Raw genomic sequence first — 14659 nt, forward strand, 5'->3', positions numbered from 1 at the left:
GGTTATAAAATAATCCAATTCTGGACTGGTTAGGAGATAAGACAACTTTTCCTCCATTCCAGGACATTAACTGAGACCATCGTACTGCTCTTTCACAACAATACCAGGTTGTTTATTGTGTTCCAAGTCCTGTATGTGACACATTTACATCCAACAGATCATGTCAAACAACCAGATCTTAATAAAAATATTTCTAATGTGAATTCTGACTTCTTTTTTTGAAGATCAAATTTAATTTTAAAATCCTGATATCATGCATACAAATGTTAAAAGACTACAATAGCAAACATTTGTATCAATGTCTTTATCATTTTCCCAACAAGTAAAAACAAAGCACATCCCATTTTTAAGAACAAAATGACCAGTTTCAGGAAACGCAGCAAAAACAGAACATCAATTCTTTACACGTTCAAACGCAAAGCATCATTTAGAGCTGGAAGGGCTTAACTCTATATAGGTTGTATAGAAGCAGGAAATGTGAGCTTCCTAATAGTAGGCTAAGAGAGACTGCAGAAATGAAAGAGTCCACGGCAGACGACAAAATATTTACACTGGGGAGAAGAAGAAAAAAAGAAGTCTATACAAAGCATCAACAAACAACCACGTTATGTTTACATCATGACGAGGCCTCTTCTCGCCCCAAGCATACTCTCCTTCTTCTGCTTCCGGTCTTCTGCGTGTTTTGCTCTTCTGTCCCCCCTAATGTAAGATACAGAAACATCCGTAAGAGGCTGATGTTGTAAGAGATATTTGTTACGGGAGACTAATCAATACAGCCGGTGTGTGCTTTCATTTAAAAATAAACGTACCTTGTCTGGACTTGGTGCTGTTTGTAATTCTTCTGATGGGAGTTGGAGATCAGCGACTTGTTTCCCACCGCGTTTTCATTCGTGTCTCCAAACGGCTTCAGTTTACCTATAAAAACAAAAGCAAAAAATGTCAGGGATTAGTCTGTCTACTGATGCCATATTTCAGGAGGCAGAGAAATTAAAAAGTGGTTTTGTACCTGTATGAGGCTTGTAGGTGAGGGGACGAGACAGACTCGCCTTCAGATCAAAGCTGGACTTCTGTGCACCGGGGGTTGTGGAAGTACTCGTGTTGCCGGTGAAAACGAATGCTCCTTTGGCAACAAGCAAGGAGAAAGGTAAGAGAAAAAGGTAAATCACTCACTCTCTACACATCTATGGGCAAAATTTGAATATCATTCCAAGGATTAAAAATAAATAAATAAATAAATGGTAAAGCTACCTGGAGTTTTTGTGGCAGAGAAAGTTAATGCCTTCACATTTTTGGACTTCCCTCCATTACCGGGTTGATTTTGTGGGGTGCTCGAGGCCACGCAGGATGAGATGCGCGCCGGCGTCTTCACCAAGGACTTCTTCAACACGTTGTCATGAGTGGCTTCTGAGAACCTGCAAACACGTGGTTGTTTAAAGTGTCACATTGGACAATACATAAACCGTGCCAAACAAGATATATACACCCCCCCTCCCCCTTTGGAAATGTTCATGTCTTACAATATTGAATCAAAAGGAGATTTAATGTTGCTTTTTTGACAGCAAGCATTAGAGAAAGATCCTTTAGTATGAAGTGAAAAGGGTGTGAATGTTTACGCTGCAGTCACAAATACAGATAGAAGTGGGCAGTCTCTTATGCAAACATGTATTTTTATTTATTAATTAAGGTCAGCGAGAATAGATCTCTCCAAAATAATCTATATTAATAGAATCTTTTTTTTTCTCTGTTGATCAGTGTCAAAAAGGCCACTATGATGCATTGTTATGAAACAATAAAACTTCTGTTAGAATGTTATGGACAAGAGAAGGCCGAGGCAGGAAACAATCTATCCACATGTGTTGGGATTTTAACGCTGTGTAAACTGGATGATGTTTATTGGCTGCTGCACACAGTCTCCGTAGCGTGAGGAGTTCACAACAATACGAGTGCGGCTGCGAGGTCCAAAACTTTACAAGCAACAGCTGGTTACTGGAAGATTTAACAGTAGGCGGGTCACAAAATTGCTGTCCCAACAAAGGACCCGAGAAAGAAAGAGTGACTCACCGAACGTTGATCCTGCGAGTGGAAAGGACGGACGGTCTGAACAGAGCGTCTTGCTTCCCAGCAGGTTTATTTGGAGGAGCTTTGCTGGCAGACAGCAAAGTGTGTCTGCGTTTGTCCTCAGCTGGTCCCTTACTCGCCAGGACAGGGCTGAACATAGAGGCACGACTCTGGTTTGCCTTCTGTAGAAAACAATGCATACAGATGGTCACCACCTTCAATGCACTCTGGAAATGGACGATATACTCCAACTGTAGTACCTGTGTACAGTTATGGATGTTCAACAGGAGATGAGACTTACCACTTGAGTTTTGCCATCAACTTGCTGCAGTTTAGTTTTGTCAGAAAGCTTCTGAAAATAAAATGGAATATCATTTTAAAAACCAAGTTAATTTGAAGATTTAACATTTATAAAAATAAAAAATAAATGTTCTGGATAAAGTCAGCCAAGACTGTTTAGTAGCTTACCTTCAGTTCTTTAACTGAACTTCTGAACGTCTCCATCTGCTTGGTCTTTCGCTGGACATAGGAGTCAATCGACTCCATCTTGTTAAAATGTGCCTCGTGGAGTTTTTTGAAATCTACAAAAGAGGAACAATATACAAAACTTGTTTTAAGATTTGTAGGCAAAACCCACTTCTTTACAGTTTAATGCCTCTGAGGTTTTGGTTATAAAAATTAAAAAAATTATAGATGGTGGAAGAGAGGGAGCAAGAAAAAAAAATAAGAAGAACTTACTAGGAGTGACGGGCTTCAGCAACGGCTTGGTCTTCTGCTGGAGTCCTTGGTAGCGAGGGATCCTACCAGCTTTGGCCACTTTTGGTGCTTTTTAATGGATAGACATTTAAAATGTATCAAAAATAAATAAATTAGTATGTGATAATCAGAACTAAAGAAAGACAGTGGAAGAAACTGTTCCAATTCATACTACTGACCTGTATCACCATGCACAGGTGCTTCATCCTTAATGTCCGGCTGCTGCTCACTGTCAGTGTCCTGGGACTCCTTAGGAGGCTCAGTTTCACTTTTGTCAGTATCCTTGGCAGAGGACACTTTCCTCTTTTTCGAGCTAGATTCAGCCACTTCGATGTCACCCTTCAAAAAAAAAGAGGAGCAACCGTCTTTTAAAATCTTTAATCCTCATGAACGTAGAGCTGGGCAATATATCGATATCATGATATTAGACTAGATATCATCTTCGATTTTGGATATCGTGATATGGCACAATTGTTGTCTTTTCCTGGTTTTAACCCTTGTGTTGTCCTTCGGGTCCCAGTGACCCGAAGGACAACACAAGGATTATGTACTTCCCTTTACTTTGTTGAGAATTGCTCTCTAAACAAGGATTAATACAGCACCTTAGTTCTTGTTTGTACAGCATTTTGGTCAGCTTAAACTGTGTTTAAATGTGTTCTAGAAATAAACTTTACTTACTTACTTTACAAGAAACAGGGTTTAGAGAGCAATTCTCAACAAAGTAAACGGAAGTACATAATCCTTGTGTGGTCCTTCGGGTCACTGGGACCCGAAGGACCACACAAGGATTAAAGGCTGGTAAGTTCAGAAAAGTACATCACTTTACTGTAATGCAGACTGTTGTTTGATTATTTGCCTTTAACCACTTAGTCATTATACCCACATTACTGATGATTATTTATCAAAAATCTCATTGTGTAAATGTTTTGTGAAAGCACCGATAGTCAACACAACAAAATCGTTGCCGTATCGATAGAGGTATTTGGTCAAAAATATCGTGTTATGTGATTTTCTCCATATCGCCCAGCACTACCTCAACGTAAGACATTGACATTGCAGCAGAAATAATTCTATGCATAGGGATCCATCCCCGCATGAACTTTATATATTTTGTACCAATGAGTAGTGGGGGATAAACATGCACAAAACACGTGTAAACGCTGTCCCATTTAGTTGTAGCTTTGTTAATGTCGTGTATTTGTTATTTTATGATGTGAAGTAAGTCACCGTTACCTCTGCAGCACTTGGAAGTAACTTGGCATCACTCTCAGGCACCGTTGTAGTATCAGAGATCTTTCTCTTGGTACGGTTGCCTTTCCCCCGGGCCCGGCGTGTGTTCACAAACACAGCGGGGCTGAAAACGTCTTCCTTGCATGATGAGTCTTTATTTTCCCTAGGACTTTCTTGTGTGGCAGTTACGTCTTCTTGAACAGCAGTAACATCTTGCTTTTGTCCCTGGAATAAACAATAATACACTGGTGTAAGTTACACATCAGACATTAACTTTAAGGGGGAAAAAAGCATGTCTTAAGACTGATTTAGCCGTTAAACAGTATAATTGATCAGGATTGCGTTACCTGCTCTTCCTCCTCCTGTTCTGGTTGATAATGGCGCTTGATCGCTTTCAGGAGTTTATCGGCCTGTTTTCGAACAATAAGACGTTAGCCTGTTGCAAAGACGTTAACGTTATAACTTATTTGCCTGTTGACTACATTTGGCCGAGTTAGAGTTACACACAAATGCAAACGTTAGCTTACAGTAACCGTTAGCGTAGCGTTAACACAATTGGACGATAACCTCGAAGTATTTCTACATTTATTTAAAAAGTACAACTCCATTACCTTCATATTGGCTTTAAGGCCGAGCTCCTTCGCGAGGCTTCTCAGCTCCGCATACTTCATGGAGTCTAAATCCATCTTGCAGTGATACTTTATTCCGTTTTGGGAGAATAAATCAGCGCACACACGTTAAGTTTTCTGATGCACAGCGAGCTGTGTGTGTGTGGGTCAGCGCTCGACGGTTAAATTTCTCCGATTCAAAACACAGCAGCGGGAGCCATTTGATTGGCTCTTGCGTGTGACCGGATGTGCATCGCAGCCAATCAGAGCTAAGATACATTCTGGGCGTTCTGCCCATTGTCAACAACGTCATATTTGAGCCATTTATTCGTCGGTTATGTTTAGCGCTTGAATATATTTAAGATGAGTGGGGTTAAATCATCATTTTTGGCATAAGCTTATTTAGTTTTCACTTAGTTTTAACATGTTAAATGTTTAAAACGAATGTTCTTTGGCAGTATATCGGCATTTGTCATATGACTCCAGATGGTGGCAGTGTTACACCGAGCATGCCGAGATGAAAAACACAAGGAAGAGACGTCCTGCTTTCTGGTCCTGAGTTCAAATTTACAAGCGGGACAAATAGCTAAAGCTATCTATCTAGGCTCTGTAGTCTGTACAACTCCAATAACATGGAATTTGACGAGAGCCTCTTAATCCAACGTACAAACGCTGCAAAGCTAGCTACAGGGGCAGAACACAAGCAGCGGATGACTCTCCACTGTCAGCAATGCAACACCGTCCTGGGGGACTCCCTCGGCGTCTGTGGGGAGATTACATGTATGGACGCTATCGTGTGTATTAGTAAGTTCACTTCATCTCTTCGCTCAGTTGAAATGGCCTAGGTCAGTTGTCTACAACTAAGGTTAGTAAGTTAACTTAACTTGTTGTCCATTCGGTGAGGAAAATCATAAGATGTGGTTGAAAGCTCCGGAAAAAGCGGATAAAGTGGTAAAGTGGACCTATTTTGGGGTCAAACTCCTTTTTTTGGCAATGTTTTAATGACTGTGTTGTATTATTCAATGGAAAAGCTACTGCATTTTGCAGAAATGTTGTTTTTACCTTTGCTATGTTTCCTAGCATGTGCTGTAATGTGTGTTTTGCAGTAGGCCTGCATGATAAATTGTTATAAATCGTTATAAAATCGCGATCTCGATTCACCCCTGTTCACGATTTAATTCTTAAATGACTTCGTTTTTGGTTTTTTTCTACTTCAATTAATTTAATTATTAAAGCATTTGACATTGACATTAACATGTTTTAATTATGTAAAGACATGTTCAAGGAGTTCAGGTAGAGCCTGTATCAGGGCCATATTTAGTTCAATGTGTTTATATGTCACTATTTTTTGTAGCCTACTGTACTTAAATGGCCAGTATGTACTTTATTTTCTTTATTCATTGAAGCCTCTATGTTTACAGGCTTGCAGTGATGCGCAATGTGCTATAGGTGCCAAAAAAAATCTGTTTGGTACTGCCACTTACATCATGGCAGAGAGTCATATCAATTCTAAGCTAAAAAAAAATGATGATTCATATTTTCCCCCGAATGGTGCAGGCCTATTTTGCAGGGCTACTGCACCCTCCCCGCATTGGTGATAATCACATGCTCCCAATACGATATTAATCGATACATCGCTGCTTTTCTCCCTACAGGAGTAACCAATGATGTGGTCATCAGTGATGCAATGGAGTCAGGACATAAAGATGCAATGGCTAATTGGTGAGTGAAAAAAAAAAACAAGGGTGTTTGGGCTTTTGGAGGGCTTCAGATAAGCCTTAGTATTCATTCAACTGGATATCCAAAAAATAGTTTCAGTCTTTGTCAAGTGCACAGCCTTGCTTGTGATAAAGTTCATAAATTTAAATAAATTAAATCTAAAACTTGGTGGCTTCAACCCTCGGGACACACACGCACTAAAGTTCTGCATGTAAATATCCCTATACACCATAATGCAATATCAGATTTAAGTTGAACTAATTATCTAAATTCTGGGTGGGGAACATAAGCAGTGTTTTTAGTTTTTTCACAAGGTACATTGACTGTGGTTGGATGGATCAGCTACTACGTTGTCACCTACAGGCTATTGACTGTGTTCTTACAGTGTTGACTGAAAGGTTTGGCTCAGGGTCCTATTTGTTGTCACAGCTTGTTGTTTCCTTTCAGCATCTACAGTTCTCTAATATGCCGCGGCTGCCGCTGTGCTGTGGGGAGAGTCGTTCACTCTGCCCCGTCGCGTTTGGCCACGGTTCGCTCCATGTTTCTCCTCTACAAAGCAAACATCAGTTGGTACGTTCTGCTGCTTCTGTGAGAACACGAGCATATTGACTTCTTGTGTACAGGCTCGCTGCTGTCTGGAGAGGCTAAAAAAAACAAGTGTATTATGAGTGTTGTTCATTGCATGAATTGCTTTCTGAAAGATCACATTAGGAGATGAAACGCAGCCAATTTCTGCCAGCCAAGTGACTGATTCCTTCCTTTTTTTTTTTATTCTATGGATACTGTTGGTGTGAACGGATTTTAGGCTTCATCACTTGATCCTTTAAAACCCCCCCCATTCCTGTCTCTCTCTGCAGTTACATTCTTAACTGCTGCTCAATGGTGAAGGCATCCACACTTACATTTGATCTGAAGCCCCTCAGTGAAAGCATGAATAAGGTGAGTCAAGGAAATCTAATACTCGTTATTCTGACGGCCAAGATTAATACCAGTGTATATACAACTGCAGTGTTTTATACTCCTAATAATCTCAGTACTGTGGTGACATGTGAATAGCACTTACTTGTTCTAGGACCAGTTAATTTACTTGGCATGATCTGGCCATTTTGATACATTTTAATGAAATACTTGTAAATGACGAGTCCTTTTCAGCAGGCTCGTATTGTCTCGAGGAGTACAAGTTGTTACAACAGTTACATTTGAAAGCTAGAGTGTGACGCCAGAGTAACATTTTAAGCTATTACCCATCAGCCTCAGCTGTACTCCAGAAAGCCTCTCGGTTAAAGGAATACGCCACCGTTTGTTGAAATAGGGCTTATCACGGTCTACCCTGGCTGTAGATAGGTGGGCCAACACATTTTTTGTCTCAGTGCAAGTAATTAGGTTGTTTTTTTGTCTTTTGTTGGCTCACTTTTACTCACAACATGCTAACCGGCAACATAGGATTCCATTCACTACGCTAAGCTAACTAGTGGCGGCGCTGCCGGTGTTGCACCGGACTAAAACAATGCATGCACAAAAAATGTGTTGGCCCACCTATCTACAGCTAGGGGAGACCGTGATAAGCCCTATTTCAATAAACGGTGGCGTATCCCTTTAAGTGGCGAATCAGCATTCCATTATATCTAGTTCCCTTTTGAATCTACGTATGTGTACAAAAGTTCAAGTGTGAAAAAGGACTACTGTGTAACGAAAAACCAGGCAGGGAGGATTTGGGCCAAAAACAAATGCCTTTTATTGAAAAGAAATCTGTTTCTCTTTCCATTGCAGGTGAGGAAGCAGTTTGAAGCGCAGTTGGATCAGATGTCACGCATTAAGAGCAGACTGGCTGACAGAAGTCTGACCAGTGAATTTGTCTAGTAGCACGAACATGCAATCTCCACTGTACCTAGTCCTGGGATAACGGATATGCGTTCTCTCGTATACTCCTTTGTGTTGCAACTTCAGTGTTTCCATTCAACTTTTTTTTCTTTTGATGATGCAGGAATTGCTTTCAGCGTTATTCATTAGTTATGATTGATATCTGCAGATGCAGTGGATATCATTGTTCATTAATTCAATTTATTGAAAGTGGTTTTTTTACACCAATATATTTTGGACAGACATGAATTTTTCTTCAAATAAGACGTGAAGCTATTCGATGAAAAGAAACATTTGTGCAGTTTGGAGCTGTAACCATTTACATTGTGTACCTTTTTAGTTTTTGGGAACATGTCCTATCTACACCGGCAAGATCTCACACCAAAACGACTAACCTAAATGTATATGGCACCATTACCTTTAGTATCTTTATGGATACCCTGACACATAGTCAGAACCGCAAGGCCATGAAAACGGAACTAAACCATATGTGAAAAACTGTCTGATAATAAGCTAAAACACACAAGAACTACTGTATCCCTTGTATTTTAGGCCTCCTGCACACTGGCTGCGTGGCGTTTCTGTTGCGTGTCAATTATTTTTATTTATATCTGCATTTGTCAAAACCTAGAGACTTTCAAACATCAAAATGTCATTCATTAAATGTATTCAAATGACATATAAACATCTTATATTCTATTTTTGCCTGGAAATGCTTCCAACACGCTTGCGTGTCACGTGAAAAATAGGCAGCGGTCCTATTTCTAGCATGCACGCTTTTTCGGCGCGAGACGTGTGTGTCATGCAGGCAGCATGCAAGCTCTAACCTGTTAACATGGGAGCCGAAATACAAACGGACACGCTCACGCCACGCAGGCAGCGTGCAGGGGCTCCTACTCCTATGTCTAAGATCTAGCCTATTTGTATCTGATAATATATCTGATATATCCGGTTTTGTCCATCTTTGCTGTGTAAAATTCAATTTTTTTTGTCTATAAAGCTAATAAAAAATTGTTATAGCATAACCCCGAGGCAAGTTCTTTAACTTTACGATGGCTGGGCTAGCCGTTTGGCCGTGCTTCTAGTCTTTATGCTAAGCTAGTTAACGAGGGGCTATAGACTTTTGCTCTAATGCAAAGACGATGATGTACAGAATGTCACTCATTCCATTACAGCACTCAAACCGAAAGTAAACATCAACACGCAGCCATCCAATTGGCACCATGCTGCATTTTATTGCTGAATTTCTGATACAGATTCTTTTTTTTTTTCTTCTTCTTTCAGTTAATACAAAACCAGACAAGAGGCTCACACATAATAAGCATGCCCATTTTCTCCCTCTGGAGTGCATAGTTTCTACACAGTCCACCTGCTCAGTGGAAAAGTTGATCAACAAAGTAATGTCATTAAATCATTTCACCTAAGCTTTTGTTTAGTTTTTTTGGATATATTGGGAACAAAGGCTGATCAGTGTTTTTCAGCTGCACTGTGGCCAAACGTGTCCATGGTCACGTTTGACACGAAACTACTCTCTGATACTTCTTTTTTTTTTGGTGCAATTTAGTCTGTAAAAACCTAAGTGGTGATCAGAGTTACTGTTGCTGTGTCAAACAACCGTCCCCGTCCCCCCCCCAGGGTTGTCACTAGGGCCAGGGATCGCCAAACATTTCCTGAATCCATCCAATCCCTTCCGATTCACAAGGTCCAGATTCAAATTACATTTCCCATTCAATATCAATTAGGTTTGGGAAATTTCACTTACAGTACCAATTTTGCTTGGCTTCTCAGAACTTATGGCATACATTAAATTATACATGCAAGAAGCAGCCCTCAAATATTTTTTTTTATAATACACCGGGTTGTTTACAGAATTGACCCCCAAAAAAGTTTTTTTTGAAGTACTTCACTTAACAAGACTAACAACATATGAACATATTTTGTTTCAATCGATTTGGGGATTTTATATATAATCGATAAAAGAGCTCAATTTTGATTGGAGAATGGATTCTTTTAACCCAGCCCTAGTGTCACAGAACACCTGATGTGAACATTTTCAATAGCCTAATTAACACTCATTTCACATTACAAAGTTGGATTATTGCATGCAATACAAATCATTCAGTATTTCTGCTAGGTCATGCATATTTTCTAAACCCACATTCTTGTTGCTAGGCGCCTACTTGTTTCTAGATTGGGATTATAAATCCCCACAAAGAGCGTAACAGGGTTTTTAGAACACAGTATTCAAGACAGGATGGCGATGAGGACGGTGCAAGTCGGTACAGAGAGAGAAAGTGCTTCTCCGACGAGTGTCCAGTTCATTCAGTAAGTCCTTTGCAGCCACAGAGTTACTGAAAGTCTAGCTCTAAAATGTGGGGTTAGGGTTTTTGGTAGATGTAAAAAAAAAAAAATGCTACAAGAATTGAAATTTAAAAGCATCTCTCGTGTACCGTTGTTGGTTTCGATTCTTTTTTTGGTGTGGAAAGAATACAAGGCAGGTCATTTGTCTCTGTAATACAGGACGCTACAGCTGTCCTAGCAGTATACCTTGTTCTGAAGTGCCCCAAACCTCCGTAAGTGATACTGTATTCTAAAGCCAAATATTATACGACTCCCCCAGGCCCCCCTCAAAAAAAAAGAAGTGACTAATAGAATGCTACCGTAGGCATAAAAGAGAGCACGGGGGAAAGGGGCATTACAGACTCCTTTTAACACTTACACCCTGGCACTAAACTCATGCATTATTGTAGGTTACTGCTTCTAAAACTATAATCAAATACAATTTTATGGATTAAAATATCTCACTCTGACTCCCAAAATTATATGAGGTATTATGTACAATACAATGTCAAGATGAGATCTTAGTTCTAGGACTTAAACACTATGTCGGATCCCTCCCAATTACAGCCAAATCTAGGATTAAAGCACTACTGTTAATAGAACTATTTTTTTTTTTTCCTTTTTCTAAAAGGTTTCTACCACTGTCACATCTGGGATCTTTTTGGCTGTTGCATAATTCCTACCTTATTATTTTTGATGCTTAAAAGTGCATGAATACAATTTAGGGCATCATTAAGAATCCTACAGCAGTTCTGTTAGAAAGCACTTACTTATATTGAGAATATACACCTATATGAACTTGAATCTATACTTATTAACTGCATACCCTGATCGTGTCATACTTTTAACTATTTTTTTTTTCAACTTATTCTACACCCAGGACATGGAATAAAAAGGGAGATCTGGCATTAGTCTAAAGATCTGGGGGCCAAGCTGTGTCTAAATGTGGTGCATCTAACAGGTGTTGTACGTCAATCTACCAGCCTTTTAAATTTGGACTGAAATGGTTTCCACGGTTTGGAGCTCCAGCTTAGTCTAGAAATTGATTTGAACTAGTTTTCAAAAAAAGCAAGCATCACAACTGGTCATGCATGGCTACTATAATGTTGGCACCACAGTCCCGCTAAATAAGCTAATGCACATGAGTCTATACATATCTTAATGGAAGACATTGGTGATTTTGTTGCTTTCAAACAACGTGTCACTTGTTTATACAATATACAGTTTGGTTAACAACATGACAGTTAAGATCAAATATTGCACAAATCCCGGTAAAAATGATTTTTGATTTATATATATATATATATATATATATATATATATATATATATATATATATATATAATGATCCCAAAGAAAGAAAAAAAGTTGATGAAATGAGACCAGGGTTTCTTTCAGGTAAGGAGAAATTCAATAGAAGCTTGAATGAAAAGGAGCTGCTACTTGAGCGCTGGTATCTCTCTGCTTACTGGACGCATTGGAAACTGCAGGTAGAGACAAAGCATTAGGTCTGATAAGCCAGATTCTGTTACTTTTTGAGTTATTTTGTCTCGCTGTTCATGCCACAAAAAGGAATCAAATAGTAATTTGTGTCTAGAGCTAACTGCAGTGTGTTAAGAATGTTTATCAGTCTCTTAGATGAGAGCTCATGTTAACGCCGACATAAATAAATTATATATATATATATATGTTAAGGGGCGGAAAGACAAATGAAGAAAAAAATAAAAAGGACAAATACTGGACTAGACTTTGGTAATATAAAGACTGACTTTAAAAACTGGCAATTGCCGGATTTTTAAGGATATCAAGGATTAAGTCACAACAGGAATATGATCTTCAATTTGTGAATAAACCTGCAGACTTGACCAAAGGAGAGCACCAAAATGGAGAATTTTTTTTTTTAATCGTAGAGTAAAAATACTATCTTGTGACCTTACTTTAGAACAGATGCATAGGGGACCACAGTTTGAGTGAGTCAACGTTTCCCTCAAAAATGGTTCAATCGTGTGCTTCCGGCTGCTCCTGTTCGCCTGTCAGCTGCGTCACTTATTTGACTAAATTTACCCAGGAACAACTTATATAAAAACTGCTGTGGCGCTTGACAACCATTACATTTCTTTTACCGATCACGCACCCATTTGCTCCTGTTGGGACTTGTTATGGTGATGAGGTAGTGCAAAAACCAAACCCAAAAAAAACACACACCCTATGAATTTAATTTAATCACAGGCCTTGATCTTTGCTACAGTATCGTGTGTCTTTAATCTCTTCCCAGGTAACAGGAGCAGTTTGATCATTATCAAACTGATTTGATCTAATTATAGAGCATGTGGGGGATTTTTTCTTTTTTAAACCTTTTCAGGAAGCATCAGTGACTACGTTTACATGCAGCCTGATAAGAGTCTAACCCAAATCTGACTGAAAAAGCCCAAATGATGGAGTCTTTCGGGCATTTACACGAAGAACTGAAACTCACGGCCTTTCAGCCAATTTAGTGACTCTAAAGCCAGCGTTTTGCTACAAGAGTGTGCTTGATGGAAGTCACACTAGCCCACGATCTTGGCAGATGTCCTGAAAGATGATCATGCTGCAGGAAGAAAGGAGGAGAGAGCGAGAGAGATCCAATGTCCCAGGAGGGCACCCGTGTCCCAAAAAGCCCCCCAAAAAAAGAGGTCATCTCCACAATGCCTCTTCGTCCCTTTACCTCCAAAAGACTGGCTGGCCGTGGAAGTGGTCCGTCGATGGTGCTGGGGCTGATTTAAAGGCAGAAGTTCCTCCAGTTTGGTCTTCAGCTGGTTTCAGAGCTGCATTGAATGGGAAACCCATCCTAGAATAAAAAAAAATAAAATAAAAATCACACATCATTTCTTTATAACACAGTTAAGTGAAAGACTAGACTATATTAACGATGTCGTCTACAGATCTGCCTATTATTTCTCAATTAACTGATGAAAATATTGAAAACAGTTTGCTATAATCCAAGGTGACAATCCAATCAGTCTTGAGGGGGAGAGTACATATTCACATTGAAGAATCGAATATAATCAATCTATCGACTAATTGATTCAGCTCTCATCTAGACAAATACCAGCCCTGTTAAAAAAAAAGAAAAATAGCATAGAACATGAGGACACTGATTGTTAACGGGTCTCGAAGTGCACCGACGTCCAGCTAGAGTTTTTGGATATTTAACGTTAGTGTCTAAAAAAATAAATAAATAGCAGAATGTATATAATGTAAGAGTCAATTTTCCCTTTGAAATACATTGTCAATTTCCTAAAACGCGCAGTAACATTAAAGTCAAAAGCAGGTACCACGCGGGTCTGGCACGGTTTGAAAAGCACTGACCTTGGTGTGACAGTTGGTCCGAAATGATGCAGAGGTATTTCCTCTGGGGGGTTCGAGCTGCTGCGGCTCACAATGGTAAACAAAAGCCAGGGGGGGGTTCTTCCTCTACAGTGACACATCCAGGTCTCCCAAACTGGACGTATGGCGGGCTAATTCTGTACAGAGTGACCGCGCCGTGGGAGGTCATACTTAAAGAAGAATAAGCCGAAGAATAAGCCGAAGAACCGCAGGGCCCTCTTCCCCCCACCCCCCCTCTCCCCTCCTTACAACCCGGAGAGGAGAAGGTCCCCTCTCGTCCCCCGTCTCCGCACTGCCTCCGCTCTACTCTACGCCATTTTCGTTCTGTTACTACGAGCCAACGGAAGAGTGCGACGATTGTGCCGGAGACCTGTCAATCAAAATGAAAGTCCGCCCCGGATGTACTTCTTCTTCTATTCTCCTGACAGTTATCGATCAGCTTTGCGGTGCGTTTACTGCCGCCAACTGACCAGAATGAACAAAAAAATCCATGAATCAGTGCATTAATCAAGATGTTTTAACTGTAGGTTAGTGTGTAGTATTAACAGTCAAATGTACGTAAGCACAAATTCTGAAGAACATTCACTTCATGAGGAAATTATTAATGTGTAAGTGTTAGTTAAGAGGCCTTTAAAGGTCCCATGACATGCTGCTTTTTGGATGCTTTTATATAGGCCTTAGTGGTCCCCTAATACTGTATCTGAAGTCTCTTTTATATAGAC

General features: G+C 39.9%; 2 protein-coding genes and 1 long non-coding RNA gene across 4 annotated transcripts; 1 reads left to right on the forward strand and 2 right to left on the reverse strand.

Moving 5' to 3' along the window:
- Window positions 1–85: 85 nt before the first annotated feature.
- nusap1 (nucleolar and spindle associated protein 1) lies at window positions 86–4859 on the reverse strand. 2 transcript variants are annotated; one of them, XM_039786493.1, is made up of 12 exons: window positions 4656–4859; window positions 4392–4454; window positions 4048–4269; window positions 2994–3153; window positions 2797–2883; window positions 2527–2639; window positions 2360–2407; window positions 2062–2240; window positions 1249–1412; window positions 1007–1120; window positions 810–915; window positions 86–699 (listed from the first exon to the last, which is right to left on the reverse strand). In XM_039786493.1, the coding sequence occupies exons 1-12, from the start codon at window positions 4728–4730 to the stop codon at window positions 612–614; spliced, it is 1419 nt and encodes a 472-aa protein (XP_039642427.1). In that variant the 5' UTR covers window positions 4731–4859; the 3' UTR covers window positions 86–611. The 2 variants fall into 2 exon arrangements, with proteins under 2 accessions (XP_039642427.1, XP_039642426.1); XM_039786492.1 differs by having other exon boundaries at window positions 2360–2410; window positions 4656–4857.
- A 116-nt stretch (window positions 4860–4975) lies between these two features.
- oip5 (opa interacting protein 5) lies at window positions 4976–8894 on the forward strand. The gene is made up of 5 exons (XM_039786504.1): window positions 4976–5456; window positions 6308–6374; window positions 6819–6941; window positions 7229–7310; window positions 8142–8894. Exons 1-5 carry the CDS (start codon window positions 5285–5287, stop codon window positions 8229–8231), a joined length of 534 nt encoding a protein of 177 aa, XP_039642438.1. The 5' UTR covers window positions 4976–5284; the 3' UTR covers window positions 8232–8894.
- A 3133-nt stretch (window positions 8895–12027) lies between these two features.
- LOC120549519 lies at window positions 12028–14177 on the reverse strand. Its single transcript, XR_005637397.1, has 2 exons — window positions 13920–14177; window positions 12028–13398 (listed from the first exon to the last, which is right to left on the reverse strand). It is a non-coding gene; the product is annotated as an uncharacterized LOC120549519 (long non-coding RNA).
- Window positions 14178–14659: the final 482 nt, after the last annotated feature.

The sequence above is a fragment of the Perca fluviatilis genome, chromosome 20 (assembly GCF_010015445.1).
Source record: "Perca fluviatilis chromosome 20, GENO_Pfluv_1.0, whole genome shotgun sequence".
NCBI lineage: Eukaryota > Metazoa > Chordata > Actinopteri > Perciformes > Percidae > Perca > Perca fluviatilis.

Bases quoted from the DNA above. Each gene is read 5' to 3' on its own strand.
- nusap1 (XM_039786492.1), bottom strand. From the start codon at position 4,730: ATGGATTTAGACTCCATGAAGTATGCGGAGCTGAGAAGCCTCGCGAAG. The intron at 2,640-2,796 runs GTAAGTTCTTCT...CCTCTTTTGTAG, and splicing joins GCTGAAGCCCGTCACTCCTA to ATTTCAAAAAACTCCACGAG. The intron at 1,413-2,061 runs GTGAGTCACTCT...ACGTGTTTGCAG, and splicing joins ACTCGCAGGATCAACGTTCG to GTTCTCAGAAGCCACTCATG.
- oip5 (XM_039786504.1), top strand. From the start codon at position 5,285: ATGGAATTTGACGAGAGCCTCTTAATCCAACGTACAAACGCTGCAAAG. The intron at 6,375-6,818 runs GTGAGTGAAAAA...GTTTCCTTTCAG, and splicing joins AAAGATGCAATGGCTAATTG to CATCTACAGTTCTCTAATAT. The intron at 6,942-7,228 runs GTACGTTCTGCT...CTCTCTCTGCAG, and splicing joins TACAAAGCAAACATCAGTTG to TTACATTCTTAACTGCTGCT.